At 32.2% G+C, this 22,888-nt stretch overlaps 1 protein-coding gene across 1 annotated transcript in view; it reads right to left on the reverse strand.

The window, feature by feature from the left end:
• Nucleotides 1-19,726, reverse strand: part of Cylc1 (cylicin 1) — a 109,380-nt gene extending 89,654 nt beyond the window's left edge. Inside the window, exons 1-3 of the mRNA XM_078033931.1 lie at nt 19,577-19,726; nt 8,892-8,963; nt 1,750-1,868 (exon numbers count right to left, since the gene is read on the reverse strand). Of these exons, the coding sequence (XP_077890057.1) occupies nt 1,750-1,868; nt 8,892-8,963; nt 19,577-19,726 (341 nt within the window). The remainder of the gene's footprint in view (nt 1-1,749; nt 1,869-8,891; nt 8,964-19,576) is intronic.
• Nucleotides 19,727-22,888: the final 3,162 nt, after the last annotated feature.

Below are 22,888 nucleotides of genomic sequence, written 5' to 3' on the forward strand. Positions count from 1 at the left end.
GCAGCTCCATCCACTTACCTGCAAATTCCATAATTTTATTCTTCTTTAAAGCTGAGTAATATTCAATTGTGTATATATACCACAATTTCTGCATTCATTACTCTGTTGAAAGGCACCTATGTTTGTTCCATAGTTTAACTATTGTGAGTTGAGCTGCTACAAACATTGATATGGCTGTGTCACTGTAGTATGCTGATTTTAACTCCTTTGGGTATAAACCAAGGAGTGGAATGAGTTGGGTCCTAGATCAATGATACAGAATAGACTACATAAAGACAAGCCCACATAAATACAGTTATCTCATACTAGACAAAGCTGCCAAAAACATTGACTGAGGAAAAGATAACCTATTCAACAAATGGTACTGGGAAAATTAAAAATCTATATGTAACAAAATCAAATTGAACCCCTATCTTAAACCATGTGCAAAACTCAATTCAAAATGGACCAAAAACTTATGCAGTAGAATAGAGACCTTGTGCCTAACAGAAGAAAAAGTAGGCCCAAATCATTACCATGTTGGCTTAGGATCTGACTTCCTTAACAAGACCCCTAAAGTGCAAGAAGTAAAATTAAAAACTGATAAATGCTATGAATCTCCACTAAAAATCTTCTTCTCAGCAATGGAAAAAAATCAATAATGTGAAGAGAGAGCCTACAGATTGGGAGAAAATCCTTAGCACATGCACCTACAATAGATCATTAATCTCCAGAATACATAAAGAACCCAAAACATTAACACTAAAAAATCAAATAAATGAATCAATAAATGGGCAAAGAACTGAACCATCACTTCACAGATGAATAAATATAATCGGCTAACAAATATATGAAATAATGTTCCACATGTCTAGCAATTAGAGAAATGCAAATCAAAACTACTCTAGGATCTCATCTCACTCTGGTCAGAATAGCAATTATCAAGAATATAAGCAACAGTCAATGTTGGTGAGGATGTGGGGAAAAAGGTACACTCATACATTGCTGGTGGGACTGTAAATTGGTGCAATCACTCTGGAAAGCAGTATGGAGAGTCGTTGATGAGTATGCATTAATTCAATTCAGTATATAGATGGTATCATGAGCTGCATCCCTGAAAATTTAACAGTGTAGAAATCTGCCAAGATGTCTGTATTTCTACCCTTTTATTGGGGGAGGAAAGATTTTATACTGGCATTGATTTTGTCTTCCTTCTCACAGTCTGAAGTTTTATTTTCTAAATTTTATTTTTGGAAAAATTTTTATCAATACACCATTTTTTTGAGGACAACTCAATATGTTGTACATATAATTCTTTGTCTACTACATGCACTATTAATCATAAATCAAGGTAAAAAGTTTCAAAGATGAAGTGAAATATAAAAATTGACACTCTAATATCTTATCCTTACACTTCAGTGAATTGATTTTCACATGAATCTCACCTGTGTTGGCTCCTATAGTTCCAGATTCCAGTTTGACTCTCATAGATCCAGTTCCAGCTATGCCCCTGTGCCTCCAAAAACCAGGAAAGCACCTGAAGACCCAGTCTTCAGAAATGTCCCCATGAATACAGGCTCTAAGTCTAGCCAATGCAAAGCCAGCATTGGAAGACCTGGGCAAGATATATTATTACCAGGCCAGCCCACATGACCCCAGCATTCAGAGTCATACCAGTGCCAGGCAAGCTGCCATAGTCTCAAGTTTCAAGTCAGCATCCTTGAACCAAAATTCTATATCCACAATAGGCCTAGGTTGGCAAACATGTACACTAGCACTGTGCCAGTACTTGTGACACCAGGCTCCAGAGTAGAACCTGTACATCCAGCAGCCTCCAGACTGGTTCCCCAAGACATAGACTCAAAGCCAATCCAGAGCCAAGCAGGTTTCTGAAGCCCCAGGGAAGAAGCCAGATCCTGAAATTCCACACTTCAGCTTTTGCAAAATCCTAAGGTCGAGATCCACCTATGGAGCCCAATGCCATACTGTCCCAAATGAACTCCCACAGACTCAGGTTTTAGACTAGCTTCCCTGAATGCAAGCTATAGGCTTTCCCAGTACCAGGCTTGCCCAAGACTCTAGTAGACTCAGGGTAGAGGTCTGTTGCAGACTCACCTAAGTAGACCCTGGCATTCAGTCCAGGCCAGGCAAATTGAGGCTCCAGAATCCTCTTTACAGACCCAGACTACAGGGTAACCCCCAGGAACCCAGTCCCACAGACTAAGGCTCCAGGACTATCCCAGTGAGTGCCAGTTTCTATGAACTCAGGCTCTAGGGTTATCTCCAAGAACCCAAGTTGTAGAGACATTACGGGATCTGACAAGCTTCTGAAAACTCAGGCTCAATGGTCATTCATGCTAACTCAGTCCCTGTGGATCCAGACTTCAGACCATCTCAGAGAGCTCAGGCACCAGCCAAGCCTGCCTAAGGACTTTAGTCACAAACCCACCTCTGGACTATGTCAGAAGACCTGTCAAGAGTTTCTTGATGGGTTAAAGAGTGGAAGGCTTTACCTACCAAAATCAGTCTATAAAAAGTAAAATATGCATCTACACAAATACAAAGCCATGGGGATCATGAACAACCATGGAAATATGATATAATCAAAGGAACAATGTAAAATACCAATAACCCACCCCCAAAGAAATGGAGATTTAGAAATTATTTAAAACTGAATTCAAAACAATCATCTTAAAGAAACTCAGTGTGAGCTGCAAGAAAAATACTGACAGAAAACTGGATGGAATCAGGAAAACAATACCCAAAGAAAATGAAAAGAGTTCAACAAAGAGATGGAAACCATAAAGAAGAACCAAACAAATTTTGGTGCTAAAGAATATAATGACTAAACTGAAAAAAAAAATTCCATAGAGAGATTTGACAGCAGATATGATCAATTAGAAAAGAGAAAAATAACAAACTACTTGGCAAAATTAGGAGAAAGGCAAAAAGAAAAAATAACTGAATAAGAATGAAAAAGCCTATGAGAATTATGGGACACTGTCAAGCAAACTAATGCATACATTTTTCCCTTTCCTGAATGGCAGAGAAAGATAAAGGGACTGGAGCATATTGAAAGAAATACTGAGAAAAATTTTCTCATGTCCAAAGAGAGAAGTGAATGTCCAGGTCCCTGAAGCCCAAGTAATTTCAAATACATTAAATATACTGAGATCTTCACTAAGACATAATATAATCAAGTACTTGAAGACAGTGTAAATTTTGAAAACATCAAAATGAAAACAATTCATCTTAAGGCATATAAATGGATTTTACAGTAATATTAAAGAATGAGTCACAATAAAACTTTAAAAAATATTTGACAATATCAATTCTGCCTATCCAAGAACATGGAAGATCTTTCCATCTTCTAAGATCTTCTTTATTTTCTTTCTTTAGTGTTCTGTAGTTTTCATTGTAGATGTCTTTCACCTCTTTCATTGATTCCCAAGTATTTTATGTTTTTTGAGGCTATCATAAATGGTATAGTTTTCCTAGTTTCTATTTCAGAGGATTTCTTACTGATGTACATAAATACTTTTGATTTATGGGTATTGATTTTATATTCTGTTACTTTGCTGAATTCATTTATTAGTTGTGGAAATTTTGTGGTGAAATTTTTATGATCCTCTAAGTATAGAATCACGTTGGTGGCAAATAGTGATAGTTTGAGTTCCTTTTCTGTCCGTATCCCTTTAATTCCATCTGTGTAATTGCTCTAATGTTTCAAGAACTATGTTAAATATAAGTGGTGACAGAGGGAATCCCTGTCTTGTTCCAGTTTTTATTTATTTTTTTAAAATTTTATTTATTTATTTCTTCATGGTGATAGTTTCTAATTGAGCTGCTGAGAAATTTCTAAAGAAAGATGTTGGAATGAGATGGACATCATTATCTTAGGTACAAAGTACTACTGCTTTACTATATAAACATAAGTTTAGTATCTTAATATTACACTACAACATAAATAAAAATAACAGTACAAAATCTGTTACAAATTGCCTATATGCTATATTTAAGCAATGCATTCAGTAAAGCGATCTGTGAAGTAAGAGTTCTGCACATTTTATTTTTAAAAATTAGTTTGCCATATTTATTTTTTAAAATATTTAATTGATTTTATTTTTAAAATATAGAGATATGAAAAATTGTTCCAATTTTTAGAGGGAATAATTGCAATTTTTCTCCATTTTGAGTGATGTTGGCTTGGGGCTTAGCATAGATAGCTTTTATAATGTTGAGATATGTTCCCATTATCCCTAATTTTTCTAGTGTTTTGAACATGAAGGGGTGCTATATTTTGTTGAATGCTTTTTCTACATCAATTGAATGATCAAAGATTCTTATATTTAAGTCTATTGATGTGATGAATTACATTTATTGATTTATGATAGATGAATGTATAAAGAAAATGTGGAATATATATACACATAGTACTCAGCATTAAAAGAGAATAAAATTATGGCACTTGCAGGTAAATGGATGGAGTTGGAGAATATCTTGCTAAGTGAAGTAAGCCAATCCCCCAAAAACCAAAGGCCAATGTTTTCTAAGTGGATGTTGATCCATAATGGGGGTGAGGGAGAGCATAGAAGGAAAGAAGGAACTTTGAATAGGGCAAAGGGAGGTAGCAGAAGGGAGGGGACATGGTGGTAAGAAAGATGGTAGAATGAGATGGACATCATTATCCTAGGTACATGTATGAAGACATAAATGGTATGACTCTACTTTGTGTACAACCAGATAAATGAAAAATTGTGCTCCATTTGTGTACTATGAATTAAAATGCATTCTGTTGTCATCTGTAAGATATTAGATCAAATAAAAAATCAATTAAAATATTTTGAATAATATTTTAAATATAGCAAATAAAACTATAATATTTGGATACTTATGGAATGCAAAGATCTATTTATGGAAGAACTTATAAACTGAGATGCCCATATTAGAAAAGGAGAGGATGAAAATCTGTGATCTAAGTATCCATCTCAATGAACTAAATATAGAAAAGCAAATTAAAGCCAAACTATACAGGAAGAAAATAAAATAAAGATAAAAGCAGAAATAAAATTTAAAACAAAAATTTTATTCCAATTATTTTGAAAATTTATATGTAGTAGTAGACAAACTACTTAGAGAAGAATATACAAAAACTAAAATATGAGTTTGGGGTTGTGGCTCAGTGGTAGAGCGCTTGCCTAATATGTGTGAGGCCCTGGGTTTGATCCTCAGCACCACATATAAATGAACAAACTTAAAAATCCATTGGCAACTAAAAAATATTTTTAAAAAACTAAAATAAGGGGAAACAGAAAATCTGAATTATTGTTCATACACTAAAGATGTTTACTCAATAACTAAAAAACTAACCGACACAGAGTACTCCAGTTCTGACTGTCATTGACCAACTCTCCCAAACACCTAAGAAAGAAATAATAACTATTTACAAACTACTTCGAAGAATAGAAAGAAATTCTATCACATCATTTTCCCCCTAAGAGTATAATTTTTCTACATAAACCCTATTAGATCATTAGTAAAAAGTAAATTTGCTGAACTTTATCTCACAAATATAGATACAAAAATCCCCCAAATCCTTAAACATTTTTGATAAGTTTGATACATAGGAAGTACATTATATCACAACCATTTGTAGACTATTTAACTTTTTTAACATTTGTATTTTGCCACATTAAGAATTAGAATAAAGGAAAGAAAATTAAGTGATCATCCTAATATGTACAAAAAAATCATTAGGTAAACTCTAAAACTCATTAATAATACAAGTCATAGAGAACAAAATATAGATATAAACTTCCTTAATTTAATGAAGGGCATCTGCATAAAATGAATAACATATATAATATGCAGTGGTGAAAGATTCTAACTTTTCCCCTGAATTCGGGAACAGGAAAAGTATGTCCACCAAGACAACACTTCAATATAACATTTTATTGTGTGACAAGAAGAAAAATATAAGGCAAGAGAAAATAAATGTGTAAAAAATAAAGGAAGAAATAAAACTCATTATTTTTTTCCTGGGTACTGGGAATTGAAGTCAGAGGTACTCAACACTAACCCACATCCCCAGCCCTATTTTGTATTTTATTTAGAGACAGGGTCTCACTGAGTTGCTTAGCACCTTGCTTTTGCTGAGGGTAGCTTTGAACTTGTGATCCTTGTGCCTCAGCTTCCTGAGATGAAAACTCATCATTTATAGACAGCATGACTGTTAAAGGGAAAATTTAAATATCTATAGATAAACTACTGGAATTATAAGTAAATTTAGTACATATAAAAATATAATTTGAAAATCAATCATATTTCAGTGTTCTAGGGTCAAAACAATTAGCATATATTTTAAAATACTATTATATAATTACATTAAAATACTAAAATATTTAGGAGTAAGTTTAAGTAATATAGGCCCGATTCCTTGACACTGTAAAGTAGAAAACAATATTAACATAAATTGAAGGAAATATAAATAAATGGAGGTATACATAGTCCTCAGAGATTGGAAGACCAATGTAATCTCCCCAAATTTTTGACACTTTTTGATAAGTTACCAATATTTTTTTACATTTTATATGAAAATGAAAGATTAATAAATAAGAAAATTTTGAAGAAAATAACATATATGAAAAATATAAAATTAATGCATCAAATTATTTAAAAACGACAGTAATTAAAGACAATAATGAAACAAAGAGAATTAACCAATGTAAAAGAATAAGTTATAAAAAAAACTTACATAGACACAATCACACAATTTTTCCATAAATTGTTGTGTTCTAGGATGAGATTGTGTTTTCAATAAATGTTTTCAGTTAATTGGATATCTGCAAGGAAAAATGTAGTTCTTGATCCCTACCTCACTTTATATAGCAAAATCAATTCCAAATGGATTGTGGAACTACAGATGAAGGTAAAACAACAAAGTTTCTAGGAGATAATAGAGAATATCTTAATAATAAAAGAGTAGACAAATATTTATTAAACTGAACATAAAATCTATAATCATAATGGACTAGAATGATAATTTGGGCTTCTGTTTTCCAATTATGTATTGTATCACTGTTCCCTTTAGTAATGGAAATTCAAAAAATGAAATGAAGAAAAGATATGTTTCTTCTTTGAACAAAATAACAAGACTCTAGATAAAACTGGTAAATTTATGACAATAGTAATTATATGTAATATTTTCATTGTGCTTTTATAAAGTTTTGGTTTTAAAAATGATTGTTCAGATGTATTATTTAATATGATTGATAATTCTAATTTCTTGATTTGTTCTGGAGGGAAATTTTGTTCCCCTCAAAATCCTTCATTCCTTCTCTGTTTATCATCCCCTACTATAAATCCTCTATTTGTTAACACAATTTCAATTTTCTTCTCATCCTAGCTTTTTTTTTGTTTTACCTATGTTTCATTTATTTATTATACTTGTGATTATATTCCTTGTTAATTGAATGAGTTAACCTCCAAAATTCAAATAAGAATTATGATACAGATTTCATTAGTTTTCTCATTCATCCAATAAATAATGAACACTCAAATAATGAATAATGAACACCCCCACAATATCCATATCTTAATCCCTGAAACCTAATCATTTTCTTACGTGGCAAAAAGGACTTTGCATTATGAGATCAAGTTAAGAATGTGGAGATTGGGAGATTATTCTCGATTGTTCAAGTAGGCATAAAATGAAATCACCAGAATTACTATAAGAGGTAAAAGACAATTGGAGTAGAAGATAAAATGATATAAGAGCAGAGATTGTATTGATGTACTTGGAAGGAGAAAGGGGGAGCAAGCCAAAGCATATGGGTCGTCACCAACATTTAAAAATGTATGAGATATGGATTCTCTTTTCAGAACATCTAGAAAAAACAAGCACTGATGACACTTTGATTTTAGCCCAGTGAAACCAATTTCAGATTCATGATCTCCAGAACTACAAAACTGTACTGTTTATAAAATTAGATCGTGTTTTTTAAGCTGCCAAGTTTGTGGCACTTTCCCTCATTAATAATAGAAAAATAATAGAAATCATGGTACTAGTAGCATGTGCTGCTCTAACAAATTCCTAAAAATGCAGCTACGGAATTTGGCAGTGGGAAGAGATGAGAAGAAACTTGAGGAGTGTGACAGAAAAATACTATAATGACTCGGATCTACTGTTAGTAGAAAAATGTAGATTTTAAGTTCTGCTAAAAAATTTGGAGGAAGTGAGGGATATAGTAGAGGAAAGCCTATATCATCCTAGAGAATACTTAAATTGTCATAAATAGACTGTTGGTGAACTAATGATTTTAAAGCTATGCCGATGAAGGCTTGCTCATGAAGAACATAGTAGATAAAGCCTATATTATCTTATAGCATACCTAAATAGTCATAAAAAGGAATATTGGTAGAAATATGAACATTAAACACACTTCCAGTGAAGATTAAAGAGTAAGTGAAAATATTTTGAGAGACTGGAGTAATGGGGTCCTTGTTATATAAAAGCAAAATATGCAAGTTGTAAATTTGGAATATTTAACTGAGGATATTTTCATGCAAAGCATTGAAGGTGTGATATGGTATCTTATTACTGCTAAAAGTAAACTGTGAAAGAAAAGAAAAAATCTTAGGAAGAACTATTACACAAAAGGGAATCAATATTTGAGTATTTGGAAAATTTTCAACTTACCTAAATTTCAAAAGATGCTAATCTTAAAAGATTCACTCTTAGTTAAGTGTCCTTTTGAAAGAAGGTACAATGTGGCTAGATAATTTTTTGCTGACATTGAGAGGATTAGGTATATGACTCAAGGATTTTGTTAACAGTTTTTTCAAAAGCCATGAACAGAGATGAGATCTGTGTAAGAACCATTTTTCTAATGATATGAATTCTTATGACGCACAAAATGATCCACGAGTATTTCAGAATATCGTACCAGCAGAAACACTGCTAGTTTGTACTGTAAGGACTGATACTGCAAGAATAAAAGAAGGCCATTAAGAGAAAAACACAAAAAAACAAACAACAACAATAACAACAAAAATATATATACAGGAAACAGGCTGAAAAAGCTACTCAGCTCCAAATATGGACTATCCTTTATGAAAAAATATAAATAACTCTGATAGAAGAGCTGAAGGACCAGGTTATGGAACCTCAAGCCACAGTAGATTAATCACAGGCATTTGAACATAATGTTTGTTGACCCATTTGTCTCAGAAATTGTTGTGGGGAAAGAATAAAAAAGTGGAACTCATGTATATAGAAGAGAGACCAATAGAATAAAAAAAGGGGGTTGACAGGGAAGGAGGCAGGGAAGGCATGTGAAAGTATTGGGGAACAAAGTTTATCAAATTGTGCTATGTTCATGTATGAACATACCACAAAAATCCTGTATATATATATATATATATATATATAATTATGTACTAATTAAAATAATAATAATAAAAGAAGGAAAATGAGCAGAGTAGATCAAGCAATTGGAGACAATAGGAGAGGGAAAGGGATGGTACTAGAAAATTATAAAATTATATGCAGGTATGAATTTTACATAATGAATCTTAGTATTATGTATAATTGTAAAGCACCAATAAAAATTATAGCCAGAAATAAAAAGAAATCACTTAGGGTCAGTGTCTTTTCTTTCTTCCATTTTCTTCCTTGTGGAAAGAGAATGTCTAGTATTACTTTATCTCTGTCAAACCACTGAATTTCGGGAGCAGAAAACTTGTTTTCTAGCTTCATAGTTCTGTTTACTATGACTAATTTTGCTGCAAGATGGAAAAAAAATTTCAGGTTTGATTAGGATATTCAACTGCGAAATTGATCCTGGAAAAATCAGGTTTATATTAAATGTAATCACAATGATTACTTAAAGGAGGAGGCAAAGCGGGGGTTGAGTGCAGAAAGGGAGGAGGCAATGTAATAATAGAAAAGAGATTGGAATGATGAAGTCCCAAAACCAATAAATTCCGAAAGCCACCAGAAACTGTAAGAGATAATGAATTAATCCTTCTCTGATGCTTCCAGAAGGAATCAGCTAGCCAAAACATTTCTTTTAGTTTTCAATGGGTCATTTTTGAATTTTATGCTGTATAACTAGAATAAAGTAAATTTCTCTCATTTTTAACCCACTGAATTTATTGTTATTAATTACAAACAATAAAAAAACTAATATACAAGGTAACAAAATAATCTTATAATAACACGTAAAAGAAATGAAGATGCTGTGAATGTTTCTTCTTGAGGAATTTAGTGGATAGTGGTGCCAATTTCAGGTTTAAAAGGATATGATGTAAGACATTTATTTTGTACATTAAGGTTGAGATTTCTATTAGACATCAAAGAGATGATGTCAGTAAAGCCACTGCATGCATGAATCTGGAAATTAAAGGAAAGGTCTGGGACAAAGATCTAATTTGGAATTCATCTGCATATAGTAGGCTTATAAAGCCAATATTGTGGGAATAATAATTTATAATGGACATACATAGGAAGAAGAAGATATCTAAACCTGTGTGGGCTTTCTAACATTTAAATATTAGACCAAGAGTAGAGGCTGAGAAGGAATAGCTAGTATGGTAGAAGAAAAATTAAGAAAGTGTGATGACACAATAACCAAGTAGAGAATATTTCATCAAAGGAAGTAACTGCACCTAAATATTACTATTATATTCTTATATTATATATAGTGAGCACTATTGGAGAACTTAATTTCCATGGAATGGTAAAGACAAAATTCTGCAACGGATTTAAGGAAAAAAACTAGTATCCTTACAGAGGGGTCTGAGGATCTGGGACAATCCTTTTTGTTCTTTTGGAACCCTCTATTGTATGAATGTATTAAATTCTTCAATTAAAATATAGCTTAAAAGTAATTGTTAATGGGAGAAAGGGAAGATTAGAAATTAATATGAGTAATTATTTCAAAGACTTTTGCTATATAAAGGTGACATAAAAAGGAATGACAGGTGTGAAAGGCTGTGGGATGAAGTTTTTCCTTAATGAAATACTACATTTGGGGGGATATGATGATATAAACAATACCATAGAAAGTTAAGAAAAAATGTTATAGAAGAAAAATAGTCAATTATAATGGTTATATTATTTCATTACATAATGAAAAATATTCCATTACCAGTGTTGTGAATTAAATTGTCCCTGTGAAAAATATATATCCAAATTCTAACATCTGTGAATGTGACTTTATTTTGAAATAGGGACTTTGATTGTCCTCTAGAGATTCCAGAAGCAATCAATCCTGATGACCCTTGCTTTTGAACTTCTCATCTTTACAACTATGAAATAATCAATTTATGATATTTCAAGTCAACCAGTTTATGGTAGCTTGTTATGACAGTCCTAGGAAATTAATATTCCCAGGTATAGGCATAACACTTAAGTATCATGAAAAAGAAGACATCTTCTTTAACAGAAAAGAAGGAACAAAACAGGATAAAGATGCATGTAGACAAGTATATTCAGTTGTAAGATCATCGAAGATCAAAGAATTGAAATGGTAGGTATGAGAATGATCATCCACATAGTAAAGTCATCAGAAATTGGGACAAGGATACTTTTGAAAAGAATGATAGGGGAACGAACAGAATATCATGGTGAAATGGAAAATGACCTTGAAGTCAGGTGATGATTATAACAGGAAAAAGTAGCAGGTTATGTGATCTAATGACATGATTTGAAGATGACTGTTTTTGGAAGTAGAGAAGGAACATGACCTGGAAGTGGCATTGGGAAAAAAAGCAGACACCTATTAAGTCCAGTAGCAGAAGGGTATATGGGAAGAAAAATCAACCAGTCTCGGAAAACATTGCATTTGAAAGAAAGCCAGTTTACAGTTTGAGTAAGAAGGTGGACTTATCATTCAGATAGGATTCAGAAGAGGACAGAGATGGTTTTACTAATGACAGTGATTTCCAAAGAGTAATATCCAATAGTGAAATAGTATTGGGACCTTCATTATGCAAGAGGGAAAATCAGATATAGGCAGCATAAAAAAAGAAATGTTTTTATAAAATAACTGTTTGAGAATCTTACTCCAGGGAGTTCAATTTTAATTAATAGATAATATCATTATTTTTCTTTTGCAAACTATATTGATTTTTCTTTTTCTAAAAGTATATAATTATTGAGGATGGAGTTGCAGTTCAGTAGAGTGCTTTGCTTAGTATCTGTGAGGCACTAGGTTCTACCTTCAGCCCCACATATTAAATACATGAAGTAGAAGTATTGTGTTCATCTACAACCAAATATATATATATATATATATATATATATACTCATTGAAAAATTCAAACATTAAAGGGGTGTTACATTTTAAAAGGAAAAAATCCCTTTAATTCCATAAAAAAATGGAAAATAATTTTCAGAATTTTAGTTTCTGGGTCAAAGATGTTGTAAACTTTCTTTTTATTTTTGGTACTGTAAAAATTGACACTTCTTTGTCCACAAATTGGCTGTTTGTGTGCCCAAACTGTTTTACACCACTTTAATTCTATTTTTTTCTTATTGTTATAAGATTTTAATATTAGGTTGTGAAATAGAAATTTTCCACTTTTGTATGTGAATTGGCTAAATATCAGCACTCTCACATGGTTAACCTTAATATAATTGATATTAGTTGTTATCTCCAAGTGAATATGATGTATGTTACCCTTATTTTTATTAATTTCCACAATATTCTTTAAGAGAAGTTTGACTGTGAAAATAAAAAGAATAATGAAAGACATACTATTAAAGGCTACCTAAATACTGTTGTTAATTCAACAGGAAGAATAGCCCCAGAATAACTCCTTTAAAATACAAAGTCACTATAGTGTTCTTTAATTAGATATGATATTCAGTCTTTTTATTAGAACCATAGTATTGTCCAATTTTCTTATGCATATCATTAAGTATACCAATGTTTTAGGCATAATAGAATATTACTACATTGTATCCTACTTTATATTTAAAGTTTAATATATTTAATATACTTATTTTCTCCCATTCTTCCTAAAACAAGATTTTGTTCTTAGAAACTGTGGCTTGATGATATAAGATGATCAAGGTTATACAACTATTTTGTGAAAGAGTTTGAACTTATGAAATATCGAAGTCAAACCCCAAATATATTATGGAAATTTCTTATCTCTGTTTAAAGTTAAAATTTTAATCTGTAAGTTATGACTATGAAATAAATGTTATTTTCTTTAAATACATAAATATATAATATAATTGAACATTTTTGTCCTTAAAAATCTTAAAAAATATTTAATAAAGGACTTACAACCTTGGAAGAGACATTTCCCCTGCCTGTATGTTGCCAGGACTTCAGCATTATAAGTTCACACTGGTAATGTTCAGCAATGACATCATAAAGAGACTGTGAACTACAGAAATTTAAAGGGAACAGGGTAGTTATATTTGGTAGTACCTAGATATTTTTTAGATGTAGTCTAAAATGTGGATGTGTCAGAACATTTTTTAAAATTTAAACTGAGAGAATCTTTGTGTTATAATCAGTGTTATGTAGACTACATTCAAAATTAGATAATCAAGACTTATAATTATTTAATTTTTAATACCAGTCTATTTAATCCTACATGTGTGTATGTGTGGTATAAAAGAAACATCAGGTGAAAGGAAAATAGAAGAATATAAATATTCCCTTTAAAAAGAACAGTTGTAATCCAGTATATTTTCTTCAAGTTCACTTTGGTCTTTAAAACCTTTGTGTATGTTTACAGTGATAGTTCTACAAAATATTTTAAATATTTTTTATTCTTGGTTATGAAAATTCAAAAAAGGTAAAATGTGTATTAAAGTGGTGTCAAGAAGTCTGAATGATGTGGCCTGAAAACAACTTTTTGTATACAGTTCAGTTAGAACAAATTATAAAGTGTTTCTTGGTAGGAAATTTATAAATGTGAAGTTTTCACTATGCAAATGGAAACTCTTTTGGCTGGTAATGATATATTCTGGAAAAATGTCTTTACATATTCCTATGTAACATCTATTGATGCATCTTTTTGGCCCCAGAAGTTATTTATTAGTGTTGGAGGCCAAGTATAAATTATGGGTTGGTTTGAGCGAACACAAGGCAGGGGGGTTGCTCTTCTGGGAACTCTTGGTAAAATTCCACCAGTCCAGACTGCTCAGATTATGCCAACACACTGCCTTGGCTTGGACAGTTCTAAATTCAAATGCAGCCCCCTAGAGGTAGAGATGAGGTGGGTGCAACATTCCAAGCCCCCAACAACTAGTTTTTCCCATCATCATAGTGTTTTCCTCAAGAAGTCTGTCACACTGAAACTCTTTGATGTTCCTACTATAAAAATAAAATGTGGGCTCTTGTTCTTTGTTAGACCCAGTCTCCTCACAGCTGGTCCCCATCCAATCCAGCTTTTCAATTATTTCTGTGTCTTGTCTTTACTTCTTAAATTTCTCATACTTTTAAATTTTTCAAATCTCACTCATTGTCCTAGCTTGGGGAAACTGTGTAAACATCATGGTGGTCCTGTCAAATTAGGCTCATTAATTTTGTCTTTTTCATTGATTATTTTGAGTTACAAATAACATTAAGAATAATTTTGACACAATTATAGAATCATGGAATGTAATTTGTTCTAATTCAATCCTTCTACTCTACTAAAATTTCTGCTACTTATTTATAGTTTTCTTAAATTAGTGTCTTGTGCCTATATACGATGGTGAGAGTTGCTGTGGTTTATTCACATATGTACATAGGAAATGTCAGATTCTTCCACTGTCTTTCCTTATTCCATCCCTTCTTCTTTCCTTTCCTTCCCACTTGTTGAATCCACTGATCTTCTATTTTTTATGCCCTTACCTCTTATTTTGGGTTAGTTTTCACATGTCAGAGAAAACATTTGACCTTTGACCTTTGAGACTGGATTACTTCACTTAATATCATGCTCTCCATTCATACTCTCTCTCTTTGCTATAAGTGATTTATTTATTAAGCTGTTAAAATATTTTTGCACATATTTTTGTTGGTGCTTTATAGTTATAATTTACCAGTTTTTTTTCATTGAAAAGTGTTACATTATTTTTTTACTCAAAACTTATTGAGTAATCTAATTCTTAAAAATACATAATTTATTTTGTGAACTTAATATATACATATAACAATATGAAATCATATAATAATGCACAATTTGAGTTAACACATGCAAATTTCCAAGCACAATTTGTGGCAATCAATAAAATATAATTTTCTTTTTACTTGTCTCACAAATTTATAATCAGCAGAATCCTATAATACTTCTAAGGTTTTCTTTATTATTGGGAGATGGAAAACCTCTAAGTCTACATTTGCTTTTATTTTATTAAAAATAATTATTTATAATGAGGATTTTTTTAAAACAGGAAAAAAATGCCTAATAAAACTGAAGTAACCCACATACATCTTATTTCATGTATGCTGTTATCTACCCTAGTATCTCCTGTCCCCATTCATCTTGAATCAAATCTTTACTTGGATATGTTTTAATATGTATCTTTAAAAGATAAGATTGATTTTCATAGATAATTTTGTAATTGTTTTTATTTTCTTCTTCTTGTGTTTTTAATTGACATGTTGTATTTGATATATTTATAAAGTACATTATGATAACATGATATATGCATATAATTTGCAACAATCAAATCAGAATAATTAGCATTTCCAGTTCTCAGAACATTATCATTATTATTATTTCTATATGCTTGGAAACTTTAAAATCTTCCTTTCTAGTTAGTTTGAAGTATGTAATGAATTGTTGTATACTATAGTTTTCCTACCATACAATATAATGATAGAGTAATGGTACTATAGTTTTCCTACCATACAATATAATGATAGAGTAATGGCTGTGCTAATTTACATTCCCACTAACAGTGTCTGAGAATTTTCCTTTCCTCACATCCTCACCAGCATTTGGTATTTTGTGAGTTTTTGATGATAACCATTTTAACTGGGATGAGATGATATTTCATTGTAGTTTTTATATGACTTTTCCTGATGGCTACTGTATATTTTTTATGTTTATTGGTCATTTGTATATCTTCTTTTGAGAAATATCTATTCATATCATGGTCTTTATTAGTAATCAAATAATGATGATGTTTGCTATTGTTATTAAGTTTTTTTTACTCTTCAGATTTTTGAGGTCTTACATATTTGATAATCATCCTTCATTGTATGAGTAGTTTGAAAATATTTTCTTTCATTCCTTATGTTGTCTCTTCACTCTGTAATTATTTAGTTTTGTGATAATGAAGCTCTTAATTTATTTAATCCCAATTATATATTTTGCTTTCCTTCCCTGTACTTTTGGGGTCATATTCAAAATGTCTTTGCCTATACTGATGTCTTGAAATATTTCTCCTAAATTTTAACTCTTTTATATTTCAGATCTTTTATTTAAGTCATTGATCTATTTTGTGCTGAGTTTTGTGTATAGGAAAAGATAGGGATTCTGGATATTTTTCTTCATATTTAAACCCAATTTTAATAGCAACATTTTTTTGAAGAGACTGTCCTCCCAATTCTTGGCAATTTTGTTTAAAAGCAGTTGGCTAAAGATACATTTCTGGTTTCTCTATTCCATCTCATTGGACATTGTTCTATATGTTTGTTTTTATGCGAGTATAATGCTGTTTTCTTTAAAATAGATTTCAAGTAGGTTTCAAAGTCAGGTATTGTGATGCCTCCAATTTTTTTCTTTGCTCAGAATTTCTTCATTATAATAAGATTTTTGTGTTTTCATCTGAATTTTAGCACTGAGCTTTCTATAGCTCTAAAGAATATCACTAATATTTTGATAAAGATTGCATTGAATTTGTATATTACTTTGGATAGCATGGCCACTTTAACAATACTAATTCTTCCAATCTATGAATATGTGATTTGTTTTTCATTTTTTGTGCTTGCTTGAGTTTCTTTCATCAGTGTTTTATCATACATCATTATAGAATTATTTTAATTCCTTGGATTAAATCTTTCCTTGTCATTTATTTTTGTATCTATTTGAAATTGTTTTCATGATTTCTTAGCAAATTAATTTTTGATATATAAAAATGGTAATGCAATTTGTATGATTATTTTATACTCTGAAACTTTACTACATTTGTTTATCAGTTCTAACCATACTGTGATGGGGTCTTTAGGTCTTACTCTCTAAAAATTATACCATCTTCAACCAGAAAAAAATTAGACTAATTTCATTCTAGTTTGGTGTTCTTTCTTTATCTTGCCTAATTGCTTTTGCTAAAAATTCTTACTATATGTTGAAAGAGACAGATAAAAAATAAAATTTGATATACTAATCTTATTCCATATCATCAGTGAAATATTTTAAGCTTCTTCCTGTTCATGATAACATCAACTGTAAATGCATCATACATAGATCTCAGTGTGATAATTTGTCTTCCTTATATACCTAATTTATTTAGAATTTTTATTATAAAAGGATGTTGAATTTTGTCAATTTTTTTTCTGTCTATTGAGAAGATCATATGGGTTTGTTTTTTTGTTTGGTTGATGCAATGTATTACTGCCGGGTTTCTGTTCTCATGACTAAAAGGCTCAGGGGTCACTCTAGTTAAACTGGGCTAACTGGGCTGCATGAAATAACCACACAAGAGACACAAATACCTTTTTCTTTGGGGTCACTGTGACGGCTCCTCTGAGCTTAAGGGTCTGCAGAAAGAGAGAGAGAGAGAGCACTTGCTGACCCCTTTTATTGAGGAGAAGCTATTCAAATGAGGCAAGGGGTCAGGTTTCAGGGGGCTGAGTCTATCTTCATGATGTCCACTGTCAGCAGGTTGACTGACACCTGGGTAGGCCACACCCAAGGGCACAGTAAGAGGAGGGGACACACCCAAGGCACTTCCATGGAAGATTCTATCCTAAACAGGGCAAGGGGTTATATTACAAAGGAACAGGTGAGCATAGCTTCACCCATGGAGGTGTAGCAAGACACACCCATTTCTGTGACTGAGTGCCTCAGCACCCATCTGGGGAGTGTAACTCAGTCACCCATAAAGTTGGCCTCCCACATATTCCCCCTTTCTTAATATAAAAAAAGAATGTAACTGGGAAATTTTCTTTCAGTCACTTGGCTCTTGGTCCAAGGTCATCACAATCTGCTATTGAAACACAAAAAGAATTAGTAGAAAACATATTATCTTCATAACAGTCAACACAATAATCTGGATTATTATTACCTTGCCAAACACTCATCAGAAGATTTTTAATCTTTTCCCAATTTTATTGGGATGCATTGTATTGGGTCATAGTAACAGACATTTTTATTGCCATGGCATTTATGCCTCTCCATAAACCATAGAGCAAAGGGCTCACTCACATTATTCATTACATTGTCTTCTAGAACATCATTACTTAGTTCTCATCCTTCCATTAGCACTTATCTGACCATGAAGGAAGTTGGATGTAATTTAAGTCAAACTTTAAGAACATCCATATATTGTAAGTTTTAAGACATAGCCACAAAGACCGAAATTGAATAAGCAAGGAATAATATTTAAAGTAGTTTCCTTAGGGATTATGAGACCAGCAGTTTGTCTAGGTCTGGTTAATAGACATACACCTGTTTTAAAGCCTGAATATTAACTTCAGCATATTATAGTTCTGAAATATTTGCTGGCAATAATTAATGAGGCAATAAGTTGTATTCTCATAGGCTACAGGATATTTATCATTTTTTCTCTTCACTCTCATATTTAAGGAGTTAATTAGGTCTGTCAGTAATACAAATACCCTTGGAAAAATTTATTTTAATAATCTTTCCAACAATTGTTCATAAAGGTAAATGTAGTCTTAGTCACTAAAGTCCAGCATAATTGGCTGGCTTGGGTTTTTTATGTGCTGTCTAGCATAAGTTTCTGTGTGGTCAATTTGTTGCTCGGCTATTCGGCTACCTCAGTCACGGGAGCTGGTGATAACTGACTGGTGAACAAACCTCAAGTCAATGTCCAGTAGCTCAGTTTCTTTTTGGAATGTACACAACTGTTACAGGGTTTGAGTGGGGCGTGCCTGTCAATCTACATAAGCAAGATAATATCCATAAGCCAATCATCTTCTGCTTAGTGTAACCATACTGTGAGGAAACTCCATATGCTCGTAGCTGTTAGTTGCAACTGAAGGCTGTTCTAACATTTTCTCCTCTTCTATTAAATTTATTGTCAAAGGAGAACCCTGATGAGAAAAGAAAGGAAAAGGAAAGGCATAGAAAAAAATATTAGAACCAAGAAAGAGAAAAGCATCCAGACATGGCCCATTACTGTACCTGCATTTGTCTCCTGCTCTGGTGAGCAGGCAGTCACTGTTGACTAATCTCTGTCACTAGGGTTCTGATCTGAGCTGGATGTGGGGAGCAAAGCAGCCATGGGGCAGGAGGCCTCTCTCAGAAGGGGAGAAGAATTAGGCCTTTGTACCAGTGGGGGGTGAGGTTCTTTGCCTCACCTCTGTTGGCCCCCAAATTTTCTCCTGATGGCCCCTCTGCGACTGTTCCTGTCTTAGTTTGTCCCTCCCTTGAGGAATCTTACCCATCATTGACTAACCAGCCATCCTCCGGGGGCCAAACAGGGTGATGTGGAGTGTGCATGGCATCGTCCCCAAGAAGGCTCTCTGTCTCCTTGATTAGATAATGCCCCCATGGCCTCCACGCCAGCATATACCCTAGGATCAGCAAACTCAGGTTTCTTCTCCATGGAGGGCCCAGCTCACAGCACTGGCCTGGTGGGGCTGTGTTCAGGAAGGAATGAGATAGGCTATAGACAGACAAACTGTAACATAGTGACAAAGCTGAGAGAGGCAGATGAAGAGAGATCCCTCATACAGAACTGGCCCTTAATTGGTGTTACTCACATCTGGTCCATAGCTGTATCCATACGGATGTGGAACAATCTGTTATTTCAACACTGTCTTTTTCTCAAAAGATACTTCTAGACAGTCTCTTTACCATAGAATCAATATACAGGTATAACTGACCATTACAGTCAGGACAATTAATTTAGTTTCATGGGTGGACTTTCCAGTCCACACTGCAAAAAACATTAAAGGTGGACCTGGGAAATGGGTCCATACAAGTCTTTTCATAATTTTTATTTACCTGACAAGCTCGTGAAGCTGCATGGCTATAAACTCCGTAGCTGGAAATTTACCTTCCTGAGCCAGGTTTCTCAGTCATGATCATGATGACTGGTTTAAACTCTCCTTTGATATCTGATTTAATTTACTGAATCATGTTCAGTAACATTAAGACTCTCAATATTACAATTTAAGAAAAAACTTTTAAAGTATTTTGTAAAATCCAGTGTCTCTGGGATCCTGTATTTTTCTTTTTCCTTATTTAATAAATTTGAGTAAAGGCTTGGCATAAGTCATAGTATTATTAGTTTAAGTTATAGATAATAGTACAAGTATTTAAATTACTAAGAATAGATTTACCTTTTATTGATTATTAAAATTTTTTAATATAGACTAGTCGATCCATCCTAACAATTTAGAAAGAATCCTCAATCTTTTTGAGAGAAGGTCTCAAAATCTCTATATTTTAGAATATTATCCTTTACATAGGTATTTTTTAATTGCCTTTAAAAAATATGATGAAGGTTATTTTCTGGGTAGGGAGCAGTATATAAATCTTACTGTATTTTTTATGGACAATAGATCTAGTTAGAGAACTTATATAATATCAATGAATTTTTTTAAGTTTGTAACCTTTATTGTTTAAAATTAATATATAATTTTAATTTGGAGAACATTAGTCTTAATAAAATGTTTTTTTTTTAAATTTTATAATTATCTAACAAACAAAATATGTAAAAAGTAGTATCTCAGTATCTTATAATCAATCAATTTTAGTCTCTAAGGACAATTGTTAAAATTGGGATTTAAGTTAGTAGTTCAATATACTTAATGTTTAATCAACAATGTGAATTTATTTACCAAAACTAATCTTTGTCTTAAACAGTAAGAATTATTAGGCAATAAGGATTTTACTTTAAAGAAATAAACTTACATTTTAATAGGTTGCTTATCATGTCAAAATATGGACAAAATCTTAGCTCACAATAGTATAGTTAAATTAGGAAAATAGCCTGAAATACCCTTAAATTAATTATAGTCAGTTTAGTATATATAAATCACTTTTTTAATTGTTCTAACTTTTTATATCATCTGTTTAGATAACAATATAAAAATCTTTTTTACTTAGGAAAATGAATATAAAGACCTTGTTTTACCCAAAGATAATTTCTTTCTTCTTTTTAGGATCCATGTGTGCTTTTTCTTTGTTGAATCATCTTTTTCTTTTAGAATATTTTTTTTGGCTATACTTTGGAACAATTTCTGAAAACCTTAGAATCTATAAAACAAATTATTATACTTTGATAAGAAATATCAATGAAAATATTTAAAATCCTTAGATATTTTGTAGACATAATTATAATTATTTATCATCTTATGAGTTTGAACAGTAACTTTGAGAATTAGAAACTACTTGAAGATTGTATTTTCACTTAAAAGCAAATTTATAGTAAACACATTTCTTTCAAATATCTGTAACTGAAAAGGCAGAGTATCTGATAAATGTAAATATAAAACATAAATTATGGGTTTTCTGTTGAAGAAAAACAATTAGACAAATATATATTAACTAATCAATTAGGCATGTGCTAATTATTTTATAGATTAACAAATATAGGTTATCTAAATATCTAAAAAATATATATATTAAGAATAAGAACATAACTTATAATTGTATTAACTTTATGTAACCACGTGGTCTTAAATATTTGGATCCATTTTAATTTATTTTTAACTAGGAGTGTTCTCTTCTATGTGACGTCACTTGATGTAACTGAAATAAAATCCTTGAGTATACATATTTATTTTTAATAGTTAGGAATGAGAATAAGGATTTTTTTGTCATCACAGGAACATTGCCGGCTTTGTTCCTGTGGCGAGCAAATGCATCTTTATAACCTCCAAAATTAAAAGTAAAATATAAAGAAGCATGTTTGATATCTCTCATCAATAGAACATTATTTATAACACAACTATAAAGAAAAGTCAGGTTATTTAACTCAGAACTAACTTAAATTTAGGACTGCAACATAGAAACCTATGGAATTAAATTTTGTCTGAAAAAGATATCTTTTGTTAGCATTTACAGGTAGGCATTCTTAAAAATACAGGCTTTGAACAGCTCTGGTAGAAATCTGAAACACAGGTTAGTGGTTGGAAGGCGGGGCTAGAAGTCTCGTCTGAGTGACTGTGGAAGAACCAATTGGAAGTGTGGGAAGTGGGACCCGGAAGCCTGCTCTTCCGGCCAGGCACCCCATGGTTACCATGGTGATGCAAACAACATGGAGTCTGCTGCCCATTTTCAGGGCAAAAGTTCCCCAAGTTTTCCTAGCTGATTGCATTTTGTTTGATTTTGTCTGCATTTTCCCCCGCCTGGCCAAGATCCTACTGCGGTAGCAGCTTGTTCTGTCTCTGCGACCTGCGGTTGCAGCTCGTGTACATCCTGCACTTTTTTCTGTGGCACGTGGGTGCTCCAAAGGTTTTTTAGCAGCGAACGCTAGCATTATCATCACATCTTAAGTTAGTCTGTGTTTGGCATTTAGGTCAAGTAATTCAAGGGTTAAAAGCACTGCCGGCTGTAGGGGCTAGGACCCCATAGTGAGCTGCTTCCCAGCAGAGGCTAAAGTCTCTTGTCCCCAGTGGCTGAGTTACAGCCTATCTGATTCATAGGACAATCATGTAGTAAAATGGTCCTTACATACTTTTTGAGTATTGACAAAAACAATAGAAAATTGAAACTTATTTCTCTCCAGGTAAACATCACATTTTCTCTCCCTTTTTCT

Source organism: Ictidomys tridecemlineatus, chromosome X (assembly GCF_052094955.1).
Source record: "Ictidomys tridecemlineatus isolate mIctTri1 chromosome X, mIctTri1.hap1, whole genome shotgun sequence".
NCBI lineage: Eukaryota > Metazoa > Chordata > Mammalia > Rodentia > Sciuridae > Ictidomys > Ictidomys tridecemlineatus.